General features: G+C 41.1%; 1 protein-coding gene and 1 long non-coding RNA gene across 6 annotated transcripts in view; one reads left to right on the top strand and one right to left on the bottom strand.

The window, feature by feature from the left end:
- The window catches only part of LOC118717301, a 40,341-nt gene extending 27,250 nt beyond the window's left edge, over positions 1–13,091 (bottom strand). Inside the window, exon 1 of the long non-coding RNA XR_004987411.2 lies at positions 12,503–13,091. This is a non-coding gene — a long non-coding RNA (uncharacterized LOC118717301). The remainder of the gene's footprint in view (positions 1–12,502) is intronic.
- Positions 13,092–13,216: 125 nt separating this feature from the next.
- Positions 13,217–20,038, top strand: part of LRPPRC (leucine rich pentatricopeptide repeat containing) — a 79,744-nt gene continuing 72,922 nt past the window's right edge. For 2 of the 5 annotated variants that reach the window (XM_036435168.2, XM_036435169.2), the window contains exon 1: positions 13,217–13,424. In XM_036435168.2, coding sequence (XP_036291061.1) covers positions 13,276–13,424 — 149 coding nt within the window. In that variant the 5' untranslated portion in view covers positions 13,217–13,275. The remainder of the gene's footprint in view (positions 13,425–20,038) is intronic. The other 3 variants (XM_036435166.2, XM_036435164.2, XM_036435167.2) reach the window with 2 other exon arrangements.

The raw sequence follows: 20,038 nt of genomic DNA, 5'->3' as shown, positions 1-20,038 counted from the left end.
TCCCCAGTCACTCTGGGCAATTTCCAAGTAACTTTAAACTCTTTAATCTCTTGGTGATGCTATTGCCTAGGCCATTGTGAGAAAAAGCCAAATTTACAATGCTCTTGCTATGAATCAGATCCCTATATCTATCTTCGGTTTCACCCTAGAAAACCTTAACAAAAGAAACAGACTAAAGTGGGCCTCAGAGAAAAGTGAAGTGGAATTGGCTCAGGATAAAGTTCTATTAACTCCCTTCCAATGCAAAAAGTCTATTGTGTGGACACTGTTCAATTTTTCTTTGACTTCCTGTTGGAATAAACAAGATTGAAGAAGGAAATATTTTGGCTAGGATTACTAAAGATCACTGAAATCTTTAGAGAAGTTACATCAGACTACTATGCATTTATATATGTGCTCTATTTTTAAAAATCTAAATGATAGATTTTTAAATATTATTTTGTTTGATAACATATTTATATGGCTTCAAAGTCAAATCTACAAAACAGTGTACATTAAAAGAATTCTAGGTATCTCCGATCTTCTCATTCTATTCCCTCCATCTCTCATAAGAAGCATTTTTTCTGTTTTTACTGACCACTCCTTTTTCTTAAAATGTTTTCCACTGCTAATTTTCTTTCTCTGGGTTCTCCTTCCTTAACCAATCACATAAATTTGCTATTCTTGGGGTTCCATCATTGGCCCTCATTTCTTCCCATTTTGCCTTCTCTCTCTGGGTGATCTCAATTACTGCTTCAATTTCCACTACAAGTCAAATGCCAACTTCTTATTTACTTAATTATTTATTTACCTATACCCCACTTTATTAAAAAATGAAGTTTAGATACCTCACTAAAATATAAATGGAAAAAATTAACTGAGAAAATCTAGACCAAGTGGGAGTAGGGGGTATAAGTAAGGTAAAACACAAAATTTGGCTCTAAGAGTTCTTAATTTTCAAAATTTCTTGAGCATCAGTCTTCTTTGTTAAAAATAAAATCTGCTAAGTGGCATACCAACATTTAAACTGATCCAGGTGAAGCAGTTCTGCTTGAAAGGGAAAGCAGAACCCTGTTCTTCTATTTCCTATCTATCCCTGCCTGCCCAGTAGCTTCTGAGGTTCAGCAGAACAACTTAAAAAAAAAAAAAAGTGATTTTGAGAGAAACCTATGAAAACAAAGGGTTTAAAAGCAAAGATAAGAAGTGGTTAGGGAATGCCAGGCAGAGGGAACAGTGAGACTTGTGGTGCAGAGGCCCATAAAGTCTAATTTGGCCAAAGCATTGGATAAGAGAAATATAACCTAGCAGTGGGTGATAGTTATTAGTATATGGTCAGCCAGGAGAGAAATACTGGAAAAAGATCCTATGGATGTCATGCTAAAGACTTAAAACAAGACTGCATTTTCCACTAAAGTTTTGCATCAGAAAGTAGTCCCCTAGAGTAATGTCTCCCATAGAGCAAAATTGATAATGCCACTCAGTGACAGAACTGTCCCTTTTGCAAGAAAGGAGATGTACTGCAGATGCTTTTTATGGGTTCTAAATCACTTTACACATTTCTTTGCAACCTTTTCTTTTTTTATTTTTTTTTACTTTTTTTTTTTATTAAGTAAGCAATACTATTTTACCCTGGCTCTGGCCCCTAAGCCTGATTGAGAAGTATGCAGATGAAAATTAATAAATAATCCAAAATATGCTCATAAAATTAGGCCAACCAGCCTCTTCAGGTTTTTTTTTTTTTGGGGGGGGGTCTTTCTTTTATCCTTGGCCTCAGCAGGGGGAAAGTAGGGGCCTCAGACTAGGGATAATTGGCTAGTCTTAAGGTGCTCAATACTATGGACAACCAAGTTCCATGTCTTAGTATTCAGAAAAAGTTGAATTCAGAAGGGCAAAAGTACCACTTTAAGATAGCCCAATTTTATTCTTCAAGGGTCCTCAATATTTGTAGAAAGAATTAGTTTTAGTTCTTTGAAAACATTGTTTTCTGTGCACGTGCATATGAACATGCACACCTGCACACATCAGTACACCAAGTGTCTAAATAAAGGGTATATCGGGCTTTCCTCTTCCTAGTGAGAGTTCAAAGAAAGGGAATCTTGATAGAAATGGTAGAAAGATTAGTCTTTGAAATTCACCATAAGATTCATTCCATTGTTTTGGTGTGGCAGATAGATATACTACATCAAGTCTTAACTCCTCTGCTGGGAGATGCAGCATGTTGCCAAGGCATCGCTGTCCATGGTACTGACATTACTGAGCATGGATGTTTCTCTTAACTCTGAGACACGGGTGAACTGAAATGAAGGTCCTTGTGAGTGCTTATGTCTAAATGCCCATAGTTGTACACTTTTTCTTTTATTTTCTTGTTTTGGCTATCAATACTTTTTACATGTTCACACTTTGTTTTATTCTTGAAGATTCATAACAAAAGTACATGGAATGTAATATGAGTTTTGATACATTGAGCAATTACAATTCTAAATAAGACAAGTCCATAAAATATGTTCCTCGTTGTGAGGACAGAAACTTCCATTTCACTAAACAGAAAGAACCACAACTATTGTTCTAATTTGGAGATTGACAGACTTGAAGACCATATATATATATATATATATATATATATATATATATTGTATATATATTAAAAAACACACAAATAAAACTCAACACAGTCAACTACCTCAATTCCCCTCTCCTTTTTACATTTTCTTATCTACATCATATAATCAGGATGGACAAAAGCATAAGTCAAAGATATGTGGGACAAGGTTAGGTGCTCTGCTGATTGAATGCCAGACACACGTTTCCTGAGGTGATCAAGAAATGTACTTTGAATCAACCACTCAGTGTTGTAGCTAAGAAATACAAACAGGGAGGAAAGAATTAAAAAGAAGCTACAGGAACTGCTGGTGGGAGACCTGATGTCCACAGCAAATGTTTAAAATCCAACTTATATAGTGGGAGGATGGCCTGAATATATATGGTCAGTACATTTAAATAGAAATTTGTAACTGTAAAGTTAGTATCTCTTGGACATCATGGAGCTCCTGAGCTTCAAGCCTTTGGATTCAGATCAGGACTTACACTATTAGCCTCCCACCCCCACCCCCATTCTTGGATCTTTAGATTTGAATTAGGGTTGGATCCTACAGTTCTCAGCTCTTCAGATTTGGACTAAAGTACACCATCAGTTTTCCTGGTTCTCTGTCTTGCATACAGTAGTTTGTTGGACTTCTTGGCCTCCATAGCCCTATGAACCAATTCCTATAATAAATCTCCTCATCTGTCTGTCTGTCTGACTATATATCTGGTTCTGATTCTCTAGAAAACCCTAATACAGTCATATTCTCAGTCAAGGTCTGATGAATGAGTACAAAGACTCTGACAAAGAACACATTTGGATGTGGAAATCTGATTCTTGAACAACCTGTGCCCAAAACTCTTTAAAATTCAAAGCAGTGTTGGAGAAATTTCCACTCTCTGCAGAATGCCAAATTTTGACATTTTTTCTCCTGACATTTTTTATTTTCTATTATCAGAAAGGGCAGAATTTCTTAAAAAAAAAAAAAAAAAGGAGAGAGAGAAGGAAAAGAAGGTATACAGAACATGAGTTTTAAGTGTTATTTTTGTTCTTGAAAAGACTTCCCATAGACTTTATAAGAAAGCTTTTTTTTTCCTTCAGAGATTTATTTTGATAGAATTATCCAAGCCTTGTCAGGGAGAACAAAATTTTGTGAGCCTACTATACGAGTAAATGCCAAATTATATGCTGTAAGTTTTTTGTTTTATTATCTCTGGGTCCAGTCAAAGAGAGAAAAGAGTTTGAATCCAGAACTATTAGCATTTGGAGACAAAAGAGAGCCTTCACTGCAGCCTCTCCCCGGGGCTTGCTTCCCAGCCTTATAGGCTCCATCACTCAGGTGAAAGGATGTTGTACCCAACCTTCCCACAACCATATCCCCACTCTCCACACCCCACTATCCCCCCTACTCCCCGCCCCCCACATGCACATTTCTCTTCTGGAGATTCAAGGAGTTTACTAACAGGGTCAATTTCCTTAGCAATCTCTTTCAAAACCTTTAAGCCAGCTTTATAATGAGCTTTATAACTAGGACACCAGTGCTTCCTTTCTTTTCTCTCTGTTTCTGCCTCTTTCTCGCTCAATAAAAAGTAACATTTTACCAAAGGCATTATGTCTGCACTGGCCTATTCTGGTCACAAAGAAGTAGCATAATGCAGTGGAAAGAGTTTAGACTTTAATACCAGACATACCTAAATGTGAATCCAAGCTTTATTACTATCCAGCTCTGCTATGTTGGGCAGATTACCTAACCTCTCTGATTCCCAGTTCCTTTATTTATAAAAAGGAGATAGTAAGATCTCTGTTGAGGGAGTCATAATTAGGATGAAAAATATCTGTAAAATGCCTAATCTATTGACTTGCCTGCAGTAGGAACTCATTAATGATATGCTGCTATTCTAAGTGAAACCTGGGACTATGACATCTGAGAGATCAACTTTAGGTGTTAGAGACACCACAGGAAGGCCACTGTGTGTGGAAAGAGGTACTAGGAGGGAACAAGAGGGTGAGGCTAAAGAAATAAGCAGGGGCCTCATCACATAGGATCTCATGCAAACATGGTAAGGACTTTGAATTTTTGTTCTAAGTGTGATGGAAAAGGTTTAAGAGTTTTGACTAGGGGAATAAAATGATTAGATTTATGTGTTAAAAATACGTCTTTAGTTGCTGTGTGGAAAACAGAATGTAGATGAGCAGTTGGGAGGCCATTCCTGTAGTCCAGATGAGAGCTGAACATGGTAGGAGGTGATGATGCAGGTGGCAAGAGGTGTGAAGTGCAGTATGTTTAGATGGTGGAGTTGACGGGGCTTGTTGATGGGAGTTGACAGGGCTTGCTGATTCTGGATAGATCATGTGAGAGAGAAAGGAGGAATAAATATGATCTTTGGGTTCTTGCTCTGAGGAATTCAGAGAATAGAAGAGTCATTACTGAGAAGGAAGACTGTGAGATAAGCAGTCTGGATCAGAGCTATCTATTAAATATCCAAGTGGGAAATGGAGATGGGACCTCAGAGCAGAAGTGAGATAGTAATTTGGATGTCATCATTATAGAAATGGTGTATAAAAACAAAACAAAACACGAGTGTAGAGGAGTTTGCCAAAGCAGAGAAAAGAAACCCAAGGCCCATTGCTCAGGGCACTGCAATGTTTAAAGGTTGCAAAAAAGGAGAAAATCCAGTAAAATAGACTCAGGAGGAATACTCGCCTCTGGATTTGACAACACAAAGGTATTGTTAAACGGAATGGTGGGGACAAAAGTCTTCTTTGAATAAGTTCAAAAGTGAACAAAAACTGATGAAGCAGAGGTAAAAACCAGTACAGACGATTCTTTTTAGGAATTTTATTGTGAAGGAAAAGGGGGGGGGGGGGTGTTCTAGAGGGAGAAGTAGAATCTAAAGGGTTTTTTGTTCATTTGTTTGTTTGTTTTTTAAGATGAAATGCATACTGTTAGGAATCACTTAGAAGAGAGGGCAACTTGAGTGTACAGGAGAAAGAAGAGAGAATTTCAGGAGTGAAGTCCTTAAAAACACAGAAAGGGAGATGAGATCTGAAAGAAGTGGAAAGATTGGCCTTACACACAAAAGGAATGTAGGACTAGTTTATGGGCCAAGATGCAGGAGGCTGATAGAATAACTGTCTTGCATCTTCCAGAACAGGGTCTGGACCCGGGTGCATTACTGGAGAGTTTTCTATTTCGGGGAGGGTGGCATTCTATTAGTATGAGATTTCACAGCACAACACAGGGAAAGTTAATTTTATTTTTCCCTTGCTTCCCTCCCACCAAACCCTCCTGCACTCTCTGTGGCTTTCTAACTAGACTCCAGCATGGACACTTGCATGCTAATGAGACAACACTTGGTCCAATCCCAGGCACTTGTTTCTGAATAATTAATCTGGCACTTTACCAGCACCTACAAACCACGGTTTTTCTGATGATTAAATAAAAGGCCAAGGCTCTTAACAACTGTCAACTAGCTGTTCGGTATGGCTTGGCTCCATGTCAGATGAACGCACTGGGAAATCTGGACTGATCTGATGAAAGGAGAACACTCCCCTCCCCCTTTGGCCTTCCACCAAACCGTAGGTCAGACATCAGGGGGTTCAGCTTAGTCATTCCAAGAAGATGAAGGAAGATAGGCTGTCCTGATGATTCGGACCCTTCGCGCTCGTTTCAAGCATCACCTGAAGCCCCTAGCTTTCCTGAGTCCCTTCCAACCATTCAAGTGCCTTGTTTTTGTAGCTTTCTGGCAATTCTCACATCTCCCTTTCCTCCCTCCCTTAGGCTCATATTTCTTCTAGATGTGATCACATCAACTTAAGTTCCCCAGACTGCATGACTCAAGCCCTAAATTAAAAATAAAAGCCTTCTTTCTACTGAGAATTACACACACACACACACACACACACACACACACACACACACACGTTGCTTGCTCTCAGCCCAGATTAGAAAATGCCAAACAGAAGCACCACCTTTTAAACAAGCTTTGAGACTTTCTTTAAAGATAGCTGAAAGGTGGAATTGAGGATCGGTTAGTAACCACTTTTGAGAAGGCCTGCTGGGAATGCAGAGCTTCCTGAAGTCACAAGGGCATCAGCGGCGCTGACATGGCAGAAATTGTAGTGGCAGAAGCAACTGGAAAATGTCCTGAGACTGAAACACAGACAGATTAACATCACCCGGGTGGACACTAATGATTTGCACTTTGAAATGCCAGAGGCTCATACTGCCATTAAAACAAGGATAAAACACACTTCTAATCTCCAAAGACCTTAGATCTTTCCAGACTCTGCAGGCAAATGTAGCCGTCATGAATTTCTGCAGGTGGGCAGCCCTTTTGTGCCTTTAGGGGAATCATTGCCAGAGTTGCTGTGGGCAGTAGAGTCAGTAAAGCTGAATCAAACAATCACTGAAAACCTCCCAGAAGTTGTTAGTAATGATTCAACTTATAATTCAGTGCAATCAAGCCTACAACACTTCCAAACACCAACCTTATTTTAGCAGTACTTAGAAAACCACTCTTTCCTCTGAACATTTTCAAGTTCAATAAGTGGGTTTCCAAACAAGTTTTATGATTTATCACAGACAGATAATTAGAATGTCATTTCAATCACTGGCATCTGGATAAAGTAATTTTGTCCCAGCATGGACATTTCTAGGAAATAAACAAAAGTCAAAGAGGAAAGGCTTGCTGGAAGCTTTCTCAAAAGGAAAATCTTTTGAGAGCTGCTGCTCTCAGCGACAAGAAGGAAATGCTCCCACAATGATTTGATTAGCAAAATAAACATTGGCTTTGAGTAGTGCAGAACATCAAAAGGATATCTGATGTGACTGAAGGGAGGAATATCTGGTTAAACATCTGAAACTGCAAAGGGGTAGGAACTGATAAAATGTAATGACAACCTCATTAATTCAGTCCTTAAATGAATCTAAAATTCATAAGTAACAGGTTTCCAAGATCAATTTCGCACTTTTCAGTTTGGTCAACAAATAGCTTAACGGTGCACTGCACCAGGTTCTACACAGAACCCGAGTTCTCAGTCAATTTCTGATACAGTTGAGAAGGCAGGACTAACAGAAGGAAAGGGGATATAATTAAAAGCCAAGTTGTGTGATTCTGATTTTAAGCTGAGTATAAGAAGTTCAGAAATGAGAGAAATCAATGTTGGCTGAGGTGGAATAGTTCCTGAGAGGCAGAATAGCCAGCCTCTAAATCAATGGTCGGCAAATGGCAGCTTGCGAGCCACATGCTGCTCAGAAGCCGCAGTTTGCTGCTCTGTTGATTAATGAGTTTGCTGACCACTGCCCTAAATGAACCAAATATATCTTCTACTGGCCTGCCTGCAATTGTCATCTATAATATTGTGCCTTTGTATCCAGGCTGCTATTTAAAACAGAACAAGGTACTGCATGGGAGAATATATTTGCCAATGATATTTCAGATAAGGGTTTAATCTCCAAAATTTAGAGAACTCATACAACTTAACAAAAGGAAGATAAACGATCCAATAAAAAAATGGGCAAAGGACGTAAATAGACACTTTTTGAAGAGGACATACAGAAGACCAGGAGACATATGAAAGCATTCTCAAAGTCACTAATCATCTGAGAGATGCAAATCAAAACAACAATGAGATCTCACAACTATTAGATTGGCTATCATCAACAAATCAACAAACAGCAAGTGCTGGAGAGGATGTGGAGAAAAAGGAACCCTCTTGCACTGCTGGTGGGAATGAAGACTGGTGCAGCCACTGTGGAATACAGTATGGAGTTTCCTCAAAAAGTTAAAAATGGAACTCCCATTTGACCCAGTGATCCCACTTCTAGGGCTATATCTGAAGAAACCAGAAACACCAATCAGAAAGAATATATGCACCCCTATGTTCATAGCAGCACCATTTACAATAGCTAAGATTTGGAAACAACCCAAGTGCCCATGAACACACAAATGGATTAAAAAAAACTGTACTATATCTACACAATGGAATACTATGCCACTATAAAAAAAAAGGAACTCTTACCATTTGCAACAGCATGGATGGAACTGGAGAGCAAAGTGAAATAAGCCACTCAGAGAAAGATAAATATGACATGATCTCACTAATATGTGGGATATAATGATCAACATAATTTGAACAAGAATAGATCCAGAGACAAATGGCAGGGGAGGGGGCAGGTGGTTAGAGAGAAACCAAAGGACTTGTATGCATGTATAATAGCATAACCAATGGACACAGGCACTGGGCGGTGGGGGCTTTCCCTGGGAGAGAATGGCTGGGGGAGGGGGATGTCAATTGGGGAAAAAGGAGACATATGTAAAACTTTAGACAATAAGTTTAAAAACAAAATAAAAAAAGTAAAACAAACAAACAAAAAACAGTACAAGGTAGTGGTTAAATACACTGGCTCTGGGACCAGTCTGTCCAGGTTTCAAACCTGGCTCAACCCCTTACTAGCAGTGTGTGTGATCCTGAGCAACTTAGTCTTTCTGTGCCTCAGTTCCATTTATAAAATGTGGTTAATAACAGAATCTATCTGATAGAACCACTGTCAAAGTGAAATGAGTTAATTTATTCAATTCACTCACTAAATTTATAATTAGATGTGTATCAAAATCACCTGGGAAGTTTATTTAAAAAACTACAGGCCCAGTGCATGAAATTCGTGCATGGGGATGTGTGTCCCTCAGCTCAGCCTGCACCCTCTCCAACCTGGGACTCCTTCAGAGATGTCTGACTGGCTGTTTAGGCCTGATACTACTGGGATCGGATATCCCCTGCCAGCCTAATTGATACCTAACTGCTCCCTTGCCAGCCTGTTTGCCCCTACCTGCCCTCCCCTGCAGGCCTGTTCCCCCCCAATTGCTCTCCCCTGCAGGCCTGCCCCTTCCCCCCCGCTCAACTGCCCTTCCCTGTAGGCCTGGTCACCCCCAACTTCCGTCCTCTGCTGTCTTGGTCACACCTAACTGTCCTCCCCCTGCAGGTTTGATTGCCCCCAACTGCCCTCCCTTGCAGGCCTAGTTCCTCCCAACTGCCCTCCCCTGCTGGCCTGATCAACCACAACTCCCCTCCCTTGCAAGGCTGGTCCCTCCTAACTGCCTTCCCCTGCTGGCCATCTTGTGGTGGCCATCTTGTGTCTACATGGGGGCAGCCATCTTTGACCACATGGGGACAGACATCTTGTGTGTTGGAGTGATGGTCAATTTACATATTACTCTTTTATTAGAGAGGAGGATGTCATGGGATCTGTAGAAGTTGGAGGAACTAAACCCCCTAGAGCAGCAAGTTATATTTGGGGAGATAGCAGTAGTGTGTAATGAAGAATTGAATAAGACTTTCAAAGAAGAATAAATAAGAATAAAGTCTTATTTCCAAGCCATTTGGTCAACAGACATTTCACCTTTGCTTAGGGCAGTGTTTCCCAAACTTCTCTCATGATGAGAATCACCTGGTGGAGTTGTTAAAATACAGATTCCTGAATCCCAACTAAGAAGTGCTAAACTAGAATTTTGGGGAACATATGGTAAAATTGTATACTTAACTAGTGCTCTAAGCTTTATTGGTCTCCCTCTCCAACTTAAACTGAAATTACCAGAAGGCAAGTTACATTAAAAGTGTCCAACTTTTAAAAGATGAATTTTTAAGCCTTAAGAGAGGCACAAGCTAAAACAGAAATACCACATTATCTATTGCTCAGAGAAAATTAAATGCATTTTCTAGTTCCTTAAAAAACAAAAAATCAATTAACCAGGAAATTTAAGAGATTCATGTCACATTTCAGGAATTAACAATGACTGTTAATGAGACTTCCTAAAGTTTATTTTCAGCTATTACAAGGACTACAACTGTTTTCTGTCTTGAAGGGACTCAGTTGTATAATACGTTGAAATGCCAATTATGTTTGACTACTATTGATTTATTCAGACACTATCTGCCCTGTGGGAAACACATCAACTTTCAGCCTTCACACATGGTAACACTGGGAAAATATCAGCAACGATCCCTTGTTGCTAGTGCTGGTTACCTTCTTACAGTAAATGACCCTGCATCTGTCTTTCTGGTTTGTGGGCACATAAAAGAATTATTATTTGACAGAAGTGTTGCTGAAGGGTATAACAATGATAAATTGGATCTCCACTTATACTGATAATTGTGGGCTGTGTGCAAATAAAAGTCAAAGCAGAATATTTTTTGAATAATTGGGAATTACATAGATGAATAAATTTGAATATGGAGATGGAATCACAGATGGAAGAAGCCCTTGATTCATCAGACAAGTTGCCTTAAGAGAACATACAATCACAGCTAAACATTAAATCTGTTGCTTGAAATGTTAAGTCTTTTAAGCAAAATAGGCATTTATTTATTTATTTATTTATTTATTGTTTCTAAAGTTTTTCTCTCTCTTCATTTTATTTTTAATTTTTTATTTTTTTAATTAAATTATCTTTGTACATATATTATTGCCCCCCCCCCGCCCCCAAGCAAAATAAGCTTTTAAACTCAAGGCAATCACTTGGTTCTTTGCTCACACTGTTTTGTGTGTTTGTTTTACTCTTTATTGTTGAAAGTATGACATATGTCCCCCTTTTTCCCGCCCATTGACCCCCTCTAGCCTGCCCCCGCCTCCCACCCCAGACCTTCACCACCCTATTGTCTGTGTCTATGAGTTATGCATATGTGCATACAAGATCTTTGGTTAATTATCTTCCCACCCATTCTCCCACCCATTCTCCCACGCCTTCCCTCCGAGATCCTGCACTCTGTTCCATGTTTCCATGTCTCTGGATCCAGTCCGTTCATCAGTTTATTTTGTTAATTAGATTCCATATATGAGTGAGATTATGTGATACTTGTCTTTCTCTAACTAACCTATTTCACTTAGCATGATGCTCTCCTGGTCTCTCCATGCTGTCTCCAAGAGTAAGATATTCTTCCTTTTTGCTGCTGCATAGTATTCCATGGTATAAATGTACCACAGCTTTTTTTATTCACTCATCTACTGATGGGCACTGGGGCTGTTTCCAGATCTTAGCTATCGTAAATTGGCTCACACTATTTTGAATGGAGTTATGTGAAAATTGGAGAAGACTCCAAAAAGGTGGACAAACAATTATGAGTGATCAATTCTACTTTCTGGTCTTTTGTGATTAACCATAAAGGGTAGGGGCCCTGTTAGGATGCCAAAAAAGTTTAATTGACCTAAGTGAAATGAGAATAATGTCCTCTATCTTATAAATTTCCCATTCAGGGTATTGAATACCATACTTTCAGCTCAGAATTTTGAAGATGAATGTTCCTTTTTTCTTTTCTTTTTTATACTTTATTGATTTTTTACAGAGAGGAAGGGAGAGATATAGAGAGTTAGAAACATCAACGAGAGAGAAACATCTATCAGCTGCCTCCTGCACATACTGGGTATGTGCCTGCAACCAAGATACACAGTGACACAGTTCTTTTTCAAGGAGTTGTCAAGGGAGCTCAACAGCCAAAGGGGAAATGACCAGGCAGGCCTTCCAAGGGTAACTTTTTTTTTTTTTAATATATTTTATTGATTTTGTACAGAGAGGAAGGAAGAGAGATAGAGAGTTAGAAACATCGATGAGAGAGAATCATCGATCAGCTGCCTCTGGCACACCCTTTACTGAGAATATGCCCGCAACCAAGGTACATGCCCTTGACCGGAATCGAACCCGGGACCTTTCAGTCCCCAAGCAGACGCTCTATCCATTGAGCCAAACCGGTTTCGGCCAAGGGTAACTTCTGAGCGCTCACCTGGGAACGGGTAGGAGGCAGCCAGGTGGGGTGTGGAGGGAGTGGAAGCCTATCCTCCCTGTGCACAGGGGACTTTTCTGGACTATAAACCCTATGACAGCAAAAGCCTCCTATGCTATCCCCAGATTTGGCTCCAGATACTTTTCATCATCCTTTCGCTCTTACCTCCGATGCTGGTGCATTTTTTTTTTTTTTTTTGAAGGAAGAGGGCAGCGTGGGAGTGGGGGAGGATGACTTCGGTTAAAGCTCTGAAAGTGTCAGACTCCGCTATTTCAAGCGAGGCATCGCCTGCGGACGCAGGGTAGGATTCTTTCCAAAAATCCGGACTTTTTAAAAACGCCGCGGGACGCGGGACACATTGTTAAAAAATCGGGACGCCCGGTCACCTTACTTCACACTGTCCCCTGGCGGAGTGCAAAGGTCCACGTTTTTCTGTCCCACGTTTCTGAGAACGGCGGGACCGTCCCAGTCCGTTCGCGCGGCAGCACCGAACGCCAGGGGCACCAGCTCCCGCACTGAACACTGATCACTCCGGGAACTTCACGGTCGGCCCTTCTGCGGAGTTCTCGCGGGTTCTCGTCAGTCGGCCCCGTCCAGCTCCGGAGTTCACCTGGGAGGAGTCGACCTCTTCGGACTCTACCAAGTGAACACGCGTAGGGGTGGAGCGGCTGAACCATCTGGGACGAAGGTCGGAAGACGGAAAGCGAAACTCCCTTAAACAACATATACATCGCTATTGTCAAGTACAACGTGGCGTAGGGGCTCTTATCTCCTCCCAGAAGTAGGTAATTCCACCTTCCCAGAGAAAATCGACTCATGCCTCCCCTGGCGTTGGGCGCGCTCGGCCTTGGTCTCGCCCGCGCCGGGCGACCCCGAGGTCACGTGCTCCTCCTGTCCTTCTGGAGGAACGTGCAGCCTAGGTTAGGCACAGCCGAGCCATGGCAGCCCTTCTGCGACCGGCCCGCTGGCTCCTCCGCGCCGGGGCGGCTCCGCGCCTCCCGCTCTCCCTGCGCCTCCTCGCCGGCGGCCCCGGCAGGCCGCCCGCCGCCCGCTGTCTGCCCGCAGATCGCACCGCGCCGGTCCCCGCGTGAGTGCCCCGCAGCCCACCTTGCAATGTGGGCGTCTTCCGGGTGATCAGTCGTTGACCCTGGAGGACCATGGGTCCCTCCTGCCCCCTCGAAGTGCCCACTTCGCCTCTCTGCAGGGCTAAACATCCCGGGGCGTCGGACCATGCTTCTCTACAGAGATTTTTCGGGTGATCGGATTGGTCGCCTTCCGAAGGTCATGGCCGCGGGCATGGCATGTTTCCGGCTTGGATCCTGTCCTCGGGCTATCTCCGGCCTACGAAACTCAGAGGGGCTTGGAAGGCTGCTGCGAGGGTCGGGTGTTCCTCTCCTTAGGATTGACCGGTTAGGGCTGTCCCATGGGCACGCGTTATTGGTGATCAGTAACCAGCTAGGACTTAGATTTTGAGTCTTAGTTGGGTGGTGGGGAGGGGAGAGTAGATTGGGAGTTTTGAATGAGCTAGGGATAGCTCAGAGATAGTCATTTAACTGTGATCAGTTTGGGATTTTGCTTGAATTTCCTAGTATTGACGAGATTGTGATATGGGCTGGGAATTGTCACAATTAGGCTCAGTAAGTGTCAATGAATGAATTAAATGAACACATGCAAGGTATTCCGTGGGGACTCCAAAGGCAAGTTAGATTCTCAGTGTGTGTCAAAGGTGTGAGTAAAATGCCCTCATGGATTGAAGTTTATCAAGAGGTAGGTTTGGTATTAGACTTTTTGGGGTGGAGAATAAGTATTCATTTGAATAGTATTCCTGACCACTGAGAAGGGGAGATAGGCACTGAGGTTTCGGAATTGGGGAAAAGCTGACTTTGAAAGACTAGTGTTTAAAGGTATTTTGAGAGACAGCATAAGAACTAAGACTAAGTGCCAAGGATCTGTAATGGGCCAGGGCTGGACTGCTGACCTCTACTTATTTACATAGTGCCATTCGACAAGTTACTTAGTATCTCCAGCCAGGCCTATTTCCTTAGTTATAAAGTGTGAGTAGTAATAGTGTGGGTTGTGGGGCCTGGAACCTAGTGAGTGCTTTAAAAAAAAAAAATAAAAAATAAAAAAATATATATATATACACTTTATTGATTTTTACAGAGAGGAAGGGAGAGAGAGAGAGTTAGAAACATTGATGAGAGAAAGTCATCTTTCAGCTGCCTCTTGCACACCCCCTACTGGGGATGGATGCCCGCAACCAAGGTACATGCCCTTGACTGGAATCGAACCCAGGACCTTTCAGTCCCCAAGCCGACGCTCTATCCATTGAGCCAAACCCATTTCGGCCTAGTGAGTGCTTTATTAGTTACTGTTATAATAAGTATGATTACATGGATCTTTGTGGACCAGCCTGGAAAACTACTCTCTGCATAAAATTAAATGGAGAAAATGTTTTATGACTGCTTAACAACCTAGTTATAAATCTTGGGAATGTAGCCTACCTGTAACCTGGAGCCTGCCTAGATTTTCTCTTTAGGCCTCAGTCATTGACCTTCATGCCTCTGCTTTCGCAGAGCTACATCTTTTGGCTTTCAAAGTGTTATTTGTCTAGTCCTTAACATCCCTTGAAGGGTCTATCATTCATCTTCACTGTTGCATTTGAGGGGGAAAAAATCAGAGGGAACACAATTTAGTAGAAAGGGTATCCTATGTAATAAAAGCGCAATATGCTGTGTCCAACCTAATTGGTGGACTGCTCAACCAGTCACTATGTTGTGCACTGACCACCTTGGGTAGGTTAGCTTGCTGCTGGGGTCCAGCTGATGGGGATTGGGTGAGAGAGCTGGACATGCCAAGGAGCTCGCCCATGACTCCTCCCTGGTTGGTGGGCCCCAATGGGCTCCTATTGGGGCTTGTTGGTTAACCTCCCTTTGTCTCTCCCCAGCCACCTGGCCCCAATTGGCCCTGGTCACCTGGCAGGCCAAGGGGCCCCACCTATGCACAAATTCATGCACTGAGCCTCTGGTCTATTATAAAAGGTTTGGGTGTTCATCAGACCTGGGTTCCATTTACTTGCTCCAAAATCTTACCTAGCCTCTTTGATCCTTGGTCTCATCTGTAAAGTAGAGGTAACAGGTCTTTCCTTCTTTGTAAAGTTGAGTTCTTGTCATTTAGAACTCAACTTAAATGCTGTTTCTTTAGAGAAGTCTTATGTCAACACACTGTAAAAAATTACCCTATTTTAGTTTTATCATGGCATATCTCACTTGTCTGATACTACTTGTTTATCTTTTCTCTATTTTCTTAGAAAATAAGTTGCGTGAGAGCAGAACTTTATCTTCACCACTGTGCTCAGCAAGTAAAGAAGTATTTATCCCCTTATTCTTCTGGACACTAAACCCTTTTTCTATGCAATCTTCTGTCCCTCAGCCTCTAAGCATGCCTGATCTTTCCCTCCTGAAATATAAAACTTTTCCCAGGACTCAGGATGCTTCTCAATCTCTCTTCCCTGCCCATACTCCCATCCTTCATTTCCTCACTTTGCATCCCCTTATTTACCCACTACAGTCACCTCTGCAAAAACCATCATTATCTTGTTTATAACTTTTGTATCGTATATGTTTAAATTACATAACTCATGAGGAACAATTGCAAAATGCAGGAAAAGGCAGTAAATTAAAAATCATCCTAATTCTATCACCCAGAAAGAGTGATATACTGGTATATAACTCCTTCTAGTCACTTAACGTATGTGTAAGATGATCCATGTTCAAGGCCTTGATCTCTGGCATATTACTCTGTCACCTATTTTGCCTGCTTAGACTTATTTCTTGGCATCAGTGACATTACTCTTTCTAGATTTTCTTGTCTTTAGAATTTTTCTCACTGGCTTTGGTTCTTCCTTTTTCCTCTGTTTATCTCTTAAATGTTGATGTTTGGGAGTGTTTTGTCCTTAGTCTTTTACTTCCTCATTTTTTAATCTCCTTTTGGTGACCTCTTCCATTTTCAGGCTATCAGCCCTATCTATCTGATGATGGCTCTTTCTGTACTTAGTCTATCTATTAGATATCTCCTGATTGAACTACCGGTACTTCAGATCCATCACATCGCATATTGGTCTAGTCTTTCCTCCCAAATCTGTTCCTTGTGTGTTCTGTGCTTTAGTGAATATTGCTTTTCCTGTTTCCTCGAGATTTCTCATTCATATTTCATTGACACCTCCCCTATCCCCATGTATTGACTCCACAATGATTAAGCCTTATTAGATTTACTTGTGGAATGAATCCCTTCTTTCAACCCCCATATCATTCTCTAGTCCCCTTGATAATTGATCATGTCATTTTATTACTTACAGTCAGTCACTGTGATGACTCCTACTAAGTCCAGGATAAGGTGCTCCATGATTTGGAGATGGAGTCTCGCTTCTTATGAGTTTTTTCCCATGGAATCCTAAACTACTATTTTTGAAGTCTACTGGGTTTCTGAAACTATAATGAGCATAAGAATTTCTTGGAGATATTGTTAAAAATGGGGTTTTTATCCTAGCCTATTTGGCTCAGTGGATAGAGCGGCAGCCTGTAGACTGAAGGGTCCCAGGTTCGGATCCAGTCAAGGGCACATGTTCAGGTTACAGGCTCGCTCCTCAATGTGCATGCAGGAGGCAGCCAGTCAGTGATCCCTTCTCATCACTGATGTTTCTGTCACCCCCTCTCTCTTCCTTTCTGAAATCAATAAAAATATTTAAAAAAAAATGTAGGCTTGGATTTTATAAATCTAGGCAGGGTACTGAGATTCTGCATTTCTAACAAGCCCCCAAATGATAAAAATGCTGCTGATCTGTGGACCAGCAAGGCTCTGGTGGGCCATGCTACATATCTGCTTACTTTTGAATATAATGTTCATTCTTGAGATGTGTCCATTCTTTCCCCTACTCAAGTGTTCCCCTTCTTTGTTAAATCTTTCTTGGCTGCTTTTCTCATTTGACTGCTCCTTTCTTGTACTTTCTCTCATAGCTGGATTCACTAAAGCATTCATTAACATGATTACATGTGAGGCCACCAGCACTCCAGACCTGGCTGTAAGTTCCTTGAAGGCAGGAACTTTGTTTATTTTTTTGCCTTGAGTTGAGGATATCAATGAAAATTTTAGGCATTGAGTAAAGAATATTGTGAGAGGCAAAGAAGTTTGGGGTACTTAGCCCATTCATGCAGTGTAGTTAATTTCCACACATTCACCCTGATCTTTATTTCCAGGAATGTCCAGTTTGAGAAGGAAAAATGAGTATTATTAAGCAAATATATCAATCTGTTTTCAAAATTGGAGCACCAAAAAGTATGTATTTTTTTAGAGGGAGGGAGAAGGATAAATATCAATATGAGAGAAGCATCGATTGGTTATATGTACCCCAACTGGGAATGGAACCTGCAACCTGGGTATGTGCCCTGACCAAAGATTGAACCCGCCACCTTTTGCTGTATAGGATGACACTCCAACCAACTGAGCGACATTAATGGCGGCTTTAGTCTTATTCTTCAGTTTCCTATTTCAGTACTTAAAAAATGTTTTTTCTTTTAAATCCTCACCTGAGGATATGTTTTCATTGATTTTTAGAGAGATAAAGAAACGTTGATCTTTTACCTCACACATGTGCCAGCATAGAACCTGCAATCTAGGTACATACATGCTCTGACTGGGAATCGGACCCATAACCTTCTGGTGTATGGGACGACACTCCAACCAAGTCATCTGGCTAGGGCAGCACTTTTTTTTTTTTTTTTTTTTTTAAACAAATGTTTTCTTAAAAACCAGTGCTTACCTTTTCTTTGGGGAGGTGGAAGAGTAACACTTTTGCTTTCTCATACACATTTTCTCACACTTCTGGATTATAAGCTGCTTATATATTGTGAGAGTTTTAAGAATAGTACTTAAGTGCTTCAGAGGAAAGATTAACTTTGAGGTAAATCATTTTGGAAGTAGATTTCGATTGACGATTGGCTCAAAGGTGAAGATCACATATTGCCCTAAGACATAATGATGTGACGTGTTTAACATTGGAAGGAAAGAAAACGCCCTTGTTTATCACTTTAAAAAAAATCTCTCAAGCATTAAGAGTATGTCTCGGTTCTTTGGGGCTGTGATTCAGCCTCTGCTTCTTGTGTGTATAAATTTACCAATCACATAGAATTATGATAGGCACAGTGCAACTATTACATTAGTGCTACCCATAGGAGATGAATTTACTTTTAGAGAGAAGAGCGGTCACATTTGTTTTGCAGTAGGGGATCATTTCAGTTTGAGAGGATGCACGCTAATGACTAGTCAGTGTTCCAGGGGAAGAGAAGAGCATGAAGAAATTTGGAGGTGGTACTTTAATCCTGTGTGACTAACGTGGGGTGGTGTGCAGTGGAAGTTGACACTGCAAAAGTTATTTGATTCCTTAACGCTAGCAAGATTGATTAGAAAGTTGGTCATTTGATGATTGGAAGACTTTGAAAGGTTATAGAGGTACAAATGTTGACAAAGTTCACATAGACTCATGGAGAGATAGAGGCTGGAGATGGACAGACCAGTTAGGAACAACATAATACTACAAGTTAGGACTAATAGGACCTCAGCTAGTTGGTGCAGAACTGGAGAAAGATACTTCCTTTTCTTGATTGGTAAGGATGCTAACAGATTTAGGAAGAATAGATTTGGAGATGAATATAAACAATAGTACCTTTAGTTTAGATCTTTACCATTTTCAAAGTGTATTTGTATGAATACATCACACATTTCAAAGTAGGAAATTAAGGCCTAGAAGAGTGAACTATTTTATCCAGGATCTCCAGTTGGGATTCAACTACTGTGATTCCCAGTTCTGAAATGTTTTGAATATGTTGTAGTTTAAGTTATAAAAGTCTTTAAGAACATAAAAACATTAAAAAAAAGAAAAAAGAAAATATATGATATGTTATAAATTTAGGAATTAAAGACTATCATGGTAAGTAAGCACACAAAAAGATCTCAGAATGTAAACTCTGCAAGGGATCGTTAGAGTAATCTACTTCATCCCACTCTCACATCGTAGATTTTAAAGAGTATACACATCACATTTTAGGTCTCAACCTGGTTAACTGACTCTTCATCACTTCCTGTCAGAGCTGAGACATCCCTATGGATGGCAGTATTCTGAGCTGGATAGGGAAAAAGGAATGGCATTGATGTTTTAGGCCTGGAGACTTTTTTTTTTTTAATTTTTAAAAAAAATATATTTTATTGATTTTGTACAGAGAGGAAGGGAGAGAGAGAATTAGAAACATCGATGAGAGTCATCGATCAGCTGCCTCTTGCACACCCCCTACTGGGGATGTGCCCGCAACCAAGGTACATGTCCTTGACCAGAATCGAATCCGGGACCCTTCAGTCCCCAAGCCGACGCTCTATCCGTTGAGCCAAACCGGTTTCGGCAGGCCTGGAGACTATTATCAAAGTGTAGGAAAGTTGCCGAAACCGTTTTGGCTCAGTGGTAGAGTGTCAGTCTGCGGACTGAAAGGTCCCAGGTTCGATTCTGGTCAAGGGCATGTACTTTGGTTGCGGGCACATCCCCGGTGGGAGGTCTGCAAGAGGCAGCTGGTCGGTGTTTCTCTCTCATCGATGTTTCTAACTCTCTATCTCTCTCCCTTCCTCTCTGTAAAAAATCAATAAAATACATATTTT

Source organism: Pipistrellus kuhlii, unplaced genomic scaffold (assembly GCF_014108245.1).
Source record: "Pipistrellus kuhlii isolate mPipKuh1 unplaced genomic scaffold, mPipKuh1.p scaffold_m20_p_13, whole genome shotgun sequence".
NCBI lineage: Eukaryota > Metazoa > Chordata > Mammalia > Chiroptera > Vespertilionidae > Pipistrellus > Pipistrellus kuhlii.
The sequence above is the reverse complement of the archived record's forward strand: the minus strand, read 5'-3'. Positions and strand labels throughout refer to the sequence as shown.